This window comes from Mycteria americana, chromosome 3, assembly GCF_035582795.1.
Source record: "Mycteria americana isolate JAX WOST 10 ecotype Jacksonville Zoo and Gardens chromosome 3, USCA_MyAme_1.0, whole genome shotgun sequence".
Classification (NCBI taxonomy): Eukaryota; Metazoa; Chordata; class Aves; order Ciconiiformes; family Ciconiidae; genus Mycteria; species Mycteria americana.
Window position 1 is genome coordinate 113,176,691 of NC_134367.1, and position 8,708 is coordinate 113,185,398.

General features: G+C 41.0%; 1 protein-coding gene across 17 annotated transcripts in view; it reads right to left on the reverse strand.

Annotated features, from left to right (window-relative positions):
- Positions 1 to 6,860, reverse strand: part of NRXN1 (neurexin 1) — a 735,915-nt gene extending 729,055 nt beyond the window's left edge. For all 17 annotated transcript variants that reach the window (XM_075497462.1, XM_075497460.1, XM_075497458.1 and 14 more), the window contains exon 1: positions 6,122 to 6,860. In XM_075497462.1, coding sequence (XP_075353577.1) covers positions 6,122 to 6,860 — 739 coding nt within the window. The remainder of the gene's footprint in view (positions 1 to 6,121) is intronic.
- Positions 6,861 to 8,708: the final 1,848 nt, after the last annotated feature.

The following is an 8,708-nucleotide window of genomic DNA, read 5'->3' on the forward strand; positions in this document are numbered from 1 at the left end:
AGTTAAAGTTATGTTTGTCACGTTCTACCAAATCATTCCCTGAAAGAAGTGTACTTTGGTCTTTACAATTTACTCCTCAGGTACACCATAGTACACAAAACCTCAGAATGCCCTTCACTATTCTGTAAAATCATGTGTTTAGGAAGGTGCACAATTTTCAACTACAGGGCAATAAACTAGACAAAGTATTTTTCCAGAAGCTGGTATGGTTTCATGTTTTCTGAAAGTAATACTAAGCTTTCTAGAAGACAAAACATTGTATTAATTTCAACAAGAGAGATGGATGAACCTTTTTGTTTTAAATTACCAACCAATTTTGATATGTTTATTAAAAGAAGCATAAACCCTCAAAGCTGCATATGTTCATGTTAGCCTCCTCATAAAGCTATTTCTATCAGGAACTGGTTTTACTTGCCAGTCTGTTTCCCCATTCCTATCCATCAGCTTGGTAATGATGATGGGATAAAATTATATGTTCTGTAATCCAAATGTTTTCCCACAACTCCTTGGCTAGCATCTACTGTTAAAAGACTCCTAGGGAGCCAACCTGCAGCTGAGAAAAAAGATCAAGTGCATTTGGTCCAAAATGCCTGTAAGCCTTAAAATGTAATTACATTAAAATATAGGCAATTTTATTATATAATTCTGAATGAATATGACCGATCTGACACAAGGTCCTATGCTGCTAGATGTAAATTATTCTAGCATATTAGCATTCTATAATTTGCAATATAAACTTAAAATTAACATGGACCCTGCATCTCAGCGAGGCACAAGGGGAAGCAACAACCTCACTATATAAAATATTATTGATCTGGGGTACTAAGATGTATGCTATATGCGTAAGTGGTCTTTTGGAATTATTTCAATATCAGCATTCTGAAAGGATTAGCAATATTCAACAAGTAGCCTTCTTAGAAGATAATATAAAACAGACTGCCAATTCCTAATTACCAGTGACACAGTATTTAAATTGCTGTGATTTTACACAAGGCAGATATTGAAATCAATATCCTATAATGCTGAATCCTGGCAAACAAAATAATATATCAAATTGCATTAGGAAAGTGATGCAAAATTCTGCTTTAAACTGACATAAGGATTCTGTTTTCATATGACTAAAAGCGAAGTGCACAGATTTAATAGTTTTGAAAGACTTTGGGATTACTTGACTGTCTGCCCTCAAGATTCTACCCTGACAAATTCACTGTTTAAAAATCTTACATAAAATTAAAACATTTATTGTTAAATTAATCAAATAATCTGTAAATACAACAGAACCTTAGTGTAATCTCTAGTGGATTTCTAGCCCTCCTCCTAAATCAGCATCACCCCAGTGGCCACTGGCACTGACAAGAAATTCAGCATGAAGAAGAAATACAGATCATGTAATAGAGATGTGTATTGTAGATAAAGATTCTGAAGTGTAAATCAAAAGGAGAGTTTTGCTCACAGTATTTACTAGCTCAAAGTATATTTAGCTAACTATTCAAGAAGGATAAAGGCCATGGTGGCTACTCTGTTAAGACTGACTATAGGCAATGAGTTCAACAACATCGCTTTGCACTCAAACACATATCTTGCAAAAGATAATTAATGCCAAAATATGTTTATATGTTTTATTCAAGGCATAAGAGAATTGAATGAATTAAAATACAAAATTTTTCAAAAAGATATAAATATTGGATGACTTCGTAAAAAGTTAACATGAAGAAGCAAATATACACAACAAAGATTGATGTAATATATTCAGAACCCAAACAAACAAATCTAAATGCTGGCTAGCCTGAGACATCTGGAATTCGCTTCCTTAAAAAATCACTTTCACAGTTCAAACCATAGCTGGCATCAACTTCTGAATATCTGACAAGGAAGAATATCTCTTACAGTGAACAGCTGCATGAACAGTCCTCATTTCTCCCAGAAAACAGAAACTCAGTAAAACAGTTAAAATAAAACATGTTTTAAACAGGAATACTTTGAATTCACAGAGTAATTGTCTCTATAACATGCTAATATTAAGGCAAGTAGGCCAGCTATATTTTAAAAAGACAAATTATCCTGTATGCAATTTTTTCAAGCAGTTACAGATACAGAAAAGCAGAAGGGCATGGAGTGACAAGAAGCTGGGGTCAGTGAGAAACTTCTCCCAAGTCAAAGTGTTATGTGGTTTTTATTTCCTCCTTCAGAGGTATCTGCCTATTTTCTCAGACAGGATACTGGACAAGGTTATTTTTATACAAATGAGGATTAAAAGAAAATTATTTATATTTTTTGTCTAAAGCCAGAGGGTCACTATTTTAGAAATTTAATATTTAGTATAGGGTTTTTTCTTCTGAAGTTTTAACATAAGGAGCAAAATGAGAAGAGGAATATAGAGGCTCACTGATATGAATCATGTATTCTCCCTACCTTCTAGGGCCCTGACTTAATTCACTAAAAATTTGATTTTAAGGATCAGTCTTCTTAATGAACAGCTCTCCATATCACAGAATCAAGCCATACCAATTTGATTAATTTCAAGGAATAATATAATTTTCACTGAATAGAAGACTGTGATGTATGTCAAAAACTTATCAGAAAATTGATATGGCAATCAGGGTTTATTTTAATGCTAGTCTTATTCCTATCAAAATTTATCATAATTTTGTGTATTTTTCCTTCTACTGAGTCACTATTGTTACGTGAAATAATATCCCCTTGCCTGTTTCAGTACTAAATAGAGATTTTATTTTCTCTTTTAGAAAGCTCTTTTGCTGTTTTCACTCATAAGCACACGGACTAATCAACAACAGAACTGCTACAGATCGCATTTTTCTGTGCTGTAGACTGCACACCCTTGATACTCAAGCAAAACTCCAGCCCTTTTTCTGTGATTCATGCCAAACCTCCCACTGAAGAGAGTTTAGATCCTATTCGAACAAAGAGCATGACTGAATGCGATAAATGTGATTCTTTCCTAGCTTACACTGTTTTTACACCGGTGTAGTTCAGATAACATAAATGAAGCTACTCCTGATTTAGACAGGTACAAGGACAGTTAAGCCTTACCGGGAGTAACTTATATTACTATGGGTTTTTCAAAACAAATAAATTTGGTTAAACTTCATTCTTATGAGAAAATTTTACTTCATGAAAAATTAGTGAGATTTTTCAAAGATGAAAATCTGAAAAAAACCACACCAGATCTTTTCCTGAAAATAACTTAAGTGCTATCAAAAATTGCATCCTAAGGCCTGAAACTTAGACTCTAAATCAATTATTTCTAATCTCTCAAATGTGCAAGTCAGGCTAGAAAATTTTGGAAAGGTTTTATTTCTTGTTGTTATTATTGATTTCTAAAGCCCTCATTATGCTGTGGGACTCTCTGCCTTACCAGACTGCAGAGATGCAGAAGCACACTAAATCCAAGCCAAAAAAAAAAAATTATTAAAAAATCTAAGGAAAATAGGATGTAATGACCATCTTTCACCTTTAAAGAAAAGGTATGAACTAGGACATGTGGTTACAATTTCAGATAAAAATGGAACGTTGGGAATTTTTTAAATCTAAACCATTTTAGTCAAAAAGTAGTCAAGACAAAGAATGAAAACTCAAGACCCCTCCAGATCACTGCAGTCTGAGATGATCCTGCATCCTGCAGCAATGGCAACCTCTTACTAAGCTTTGTGGGAAATTTACATTCTAGGAACAAAAGACCAAAGCTCAACAGCATAATTTCTATGTTGGCTATAAAGAACTAACCAACAATAGCCAGGGTTTCTTCCTTGGCACACATAATGGTTTTACTTGTCCTTCTGCCTTTTCTATTTCTTAGAATATTAAATCATTTATAAAATAGTTCAATATCTTTGGTAGCACATATGAGTAGCTACTGATCCCTTCATCAAAACCTTACTGATGTGAATTTCAGTTACTATCTTTTCTCAATCAACAGATATAAACTGTAGGACTAGTTCCATTTATATTGCTATCAGTGGAAATGTTGCCTCCTGTTTCAAATGAAATCAGAATCGGAATACTTTATGATCCTTTGTTGAGAGAGTATGCTAAAATTATAACTCTTGCTATTATTTTATAAGGTTTCTTAGTGGTCAAGGGACACGTGAGGGGAATCTTGATCCCACTGAGGTCAATTGTAAAACCACCAGTATTTGAATGAAGCCAGCATTTTACCCTAAATTTGGGGGATTCTAAATATTATTTTGAGTGTCATCATCTTATAAGCTCTATACAATTTTTAATATATATAAACATATATATGTATTTCAATAGCTTTCCATCTAAACATAAAAATGGTCCTTAAAAATAGCTATTGATCTAATTATTATGTAAAGATAAGATCTTCTCTGATATTACATGCAATTATATGAGCTTTTTCATACAAATATTACATGCTCAAAATAACTTCAAATAAATAAACTATGTTTTGACGTAAAGGGTATATAAATGTATAATAATATATAAATGACTATTGTTGCTTTAACCAAGCTGCTACACCTCATAATTTTCTTTTTGGTTTATAATAGGGTCTAACTCAAGGATGCTAAGACACCTCAATATTTTACATACACCTATATATTATGTAGTACCACATATTAAAAATTTACATCCAAATATTAAATCCATTGATATGATCTTACCTAATATAAAAGATATTTCATTTTACAGTTTCTGGAACTGTGTGCTATTGAAAGTAAAAATGCCTTATTTTCTGAAACTATCGTTTGCTCTTTACTTATTAAAATTATTTTAAAATGTTAATAAGGTTTGAATTTTTTAACAAATGGCAGATGAGAGATAAACAGCTGATAAAGTAAACAGGATGCAGAATGACTGTAGCGTTTTGAGTATTGACACTTAAGGACAGAAGGTGTTACATAATAAAGCACAGTCACAAATGATGTTTTCTTTCTTATAATGAGTGAAATCTGATAGAAATGATAAAGGCAAATTATTCAGCCATCAATGTCATGCAGCCACTGAGTGAAGATCTTCATTTGGCCTTGATAAAATCTTATTTATATTTACCTTTTACATTTTAAACTTAGGTCTTTGCTCTCCAATTTTGACATGAAGATTATATTTTCCTTTGATACATTTGCTCTTATTTCACTCATATACCTTTACGTCCTGTTCTAAGTACACAACATATGTACTCTCTATGCTTAAGGAGCTGCAAACAATGGTACATTTACTAGCAAAATAATAAAAGAGAGTCCTACGCGCATCTGCAAAGTAAATGTTCACACTCCTTCCATTCGCCAAAAACAGTGGGCACTGAATACGAATTGTATTTTACCCAGTGATTTATCTGTAGATGGAATTCAGGAAACTGCTGTTTTTCTAAGCTCCCTCTTCCTTGGCAAAATTATTCAGTAATTTTGTGGTCTTGGAGTATGTTCTTCCCCTTTGCCCTTTTGTATTCTCCCTGGCACAGTGAATTGCTAAATACATTGCAAAGCAGTACCGTTCACATTCGTGTAAAAACATAATCCTCTGTTTAATCCCCCTCTTCCTTGGCAACAATTTAAGGAATTCACAAATAAATCACTGATTTTATTTCAACGACATAGCAGAGGCAAATATCAATACAAAGCGGACTCTGGGTCTCCCCTACCCTACAAAAATAAACCCAGGCCGACTTTGCACTTAATCCGGTAAAACTCTCCCCAGCATCGCTCTCCCTGCTCCCAAAATTAATTGCCACCAGCTGCTTGTGACAAGTGTGCCCGTCCCCTCCCTTGACTCTGGCCGAGCGTGATGCCGGCCACCCCCTCCCTTCCAGGTGACACCCGGCACCCAGGACCCACCTTTTCTCTGCCCAGGGCAACCCCGGATCACACCCTTCCTCTGGAAGACACCCAAATAACCTCCTCCTCCTCTCGCCCAGCCTCAAAGAGAACAGAAGAGTGATGGCACCATGGTCGGCCACAGAGACACGTGGAGGGCAGGGAGGGGAAGGCAGGGAAGAGGGGAGCTGGGGACATGGCAGGGAGGGGAGGGAGGGAGGGAGACCCACTCGTACAAATGAAACTCCATGCAGGCCTGACCTCCTACTCGTCCCCTCCACAGAGCGATGGGGAGGGGGGCGGTGAGGCGAGCTGAAATGGCACCTTACCTTCGCTGCAGTCCTTCCCCCGAAAGCCCGTTTGGGAGCAGTCGCAAACAGCCTGGTCGTTGAGCACCGAGCAGACGCCCCCGTTGAGGCAGACGTCCTCCCTGGCGCACAGGCGGCTCTGCTCGTCGTCCAGCCGCACCTCCTGGCTCTCCACCGGCGACGCCTGCGTGTAGTTGACCCGGACGTCCGTTATCCAGCCCTTGAAGGGCTCCCGGTCCTTGACGGAGGAGAGCGTCAGCTTTAGCGTCGCCGACCGCAGCTCCGGCGGGAGCCCCCCTAAGAAGAGGCCGCTGAAGACAGTCATGTCCCGCCGCTTGGACTTCACCTCCACCCACTTGGCCTCGGCCCGGTCGATGATCAACGTCGTATTCTTGAAGTGGCGGCGGATGACGACGGCGTGCCAGAGGTTGTCGTTGACCGCCGTGTCGGAGAGCAGGGTGGCGGGCTCGGCACAGAAGATGGAGAAGCTGAGCTGCAGCCGCCCACCCTGGGTGAGGATGAGCTCCAGGAAGTCGCAGAAGCCCTCGTCGTCGAAGTAGAGCACCAGCCCGCTGGAGCTGCGCGTCTTCATGTTGAAGCTCATCTCGCTCTCGCAGCAGGCGTTCCACTTGGGGAAGCGGGTCCACTGGCCCTCTGCCCCCGGGAACTCCAGCCCGCTGCCCAGCTCGGCCCAGCAGCCCAGCAGCAGGGCCAGCCAGAGCAGCAGGCAGCCCCCGCGCCGCACCAGTGCCGCCCCCATCCTGCGCGGCCTGGGGCGGGCGAGCGGGGCGGCAGGGCCGGCGGGGGGCGGCGCTGGGGCCCCGGCGGCAGACAGGGTAAAATCTTGCCGGGCGCCGGCCGCGCTGGGAGGTTCGGGTGTGCTCACCCCCGCCCCGGGTGCGGGGGTCACTGTGGGGGACTCCCCGGGGCGGGGGGCTGCGGGTGCCCCGCGGGATGGGGTCGGGCACAGGGAGGGGCTGGGGGCCGCCGGAGGGGACCCGCGGTGGGGGGAAGGCGCCGTTGGGTCTCTTCACTGGTCGGCTGGGCTTCCCAAAAGGTGTCCAGGGGCGGGTGAGTCAGCAGAAATTTTCCCCAAAGCCAACATTACCAAACCGGGAGAAAAACCAAGACCGGTGGCAAAACCCTCCTCCAAGCGGATCCACCAGCTCGGCAAGACTGTAGCAATATCCCAGCGCGTGCACGCCTCTTTTTACATCCTCTCCGCCAGCTGTAGTTTCCCAGGAAGCCAATTACCGATCCCAGCGCTGCCTCCCTAGGACGGATCCTCTTGTCAGATCACAGACTGTCTGCCATGGTGCTAGAGCAGCGTCAGCAGACGACAGGACTCATCGCTCATGGTTTCCTGAGCTGCCTCAATCCCAATGGGGTTGAAACCCAGAAGCTGTCAAACAGCCGAGTGGCTACTTGACATGCAAAGCCTGACAGCTCCTCTTCTGTTTGCTTGCAAAAGGCCAAGGCTAAGATCCAGGGGGGTGATTTTCCTCTATTGTTTTTGTTTCTAATCTGCAAGGAATTGAAACAGAATAATAAGAAATGACGACTAATAACATGTTAAATCATAAAGTTGATCAATAGTGGACGTTTGTGATTAATTTTTCATTTCAACTGCTGTTCGACATTAGGAAAATGAACTGCTGCTGTAATTTTGGAGTGACTGAGAAATCATAATAACATGCAGTGCTAAACCTAAATCTTAATGTATATGCTTATACTAGATTACATTTTTATGGTATAATCTATACGTAAATGACTTACCTTTCCAAAACTTTCAAATATTTTAGTAGCATATTTTATTATTACAAGGAGGATGTTAAAAAGAAAATGAGGTGTTTATTCTGCAGTTTGTCTTATTGTAATTTATTTATGGAAATACCAGCACCTGTGAAGCTATAGGGTCCTATTAATGCAGACGGATGCTGCCAAGCCCAGTTCTAGTTCTTTCCAATACAGCTCAAAAACATATAAAGTGGACAGAGCTCCCAGCAGGAACTGGCCGGCTTCACTGTACATGGCACACCTACTGGTTTATTTTCATGGGGTGAGGAAGAATTGCAATGGTTTCTTAGAAGGCTTTTTGAAAATTTCAAACCTCATTTTTCTCTGCCACCTGGTTTATTTTGCTACTGATATTCTCTGTTATGGCAGGGAAAATCCAATTCAAGCCAGCTCTGATGTTGACATTATTCACAATGCAGATCAGCTAATCCCAGGTGTTAGTCCTCTGAAATGGGTTGCAGTATTTTATGTATGTTTACTCAGCTGCCCTTATTTAAGAGGACAACTCCTCATTTTAAAAATAATATATATGCCACAGTTCACCCGCTTCCTCTGAAGAGGTCTCTGCATTCAAAGCATTTCAGCAGAGAGGCTCCCCTCTCTGTTTTTCTCCCCCAAGCCGCTCTATCTTTTCTGGAAGGTGTGTATTAGCAGATCTCTCCTGATGGAGGAGAGGATCTCCAACACCTCCCTCACCCACCGCTTCCCCGTCACCTCCCTCCCATTTCTTAGCCAGCAGCACTTAGGCAGGCAGAGTATCATGTCCAGAGCCGCTGCCAAGCCCTTTGCTGGGCTGGTGTGTCTGTGTGTC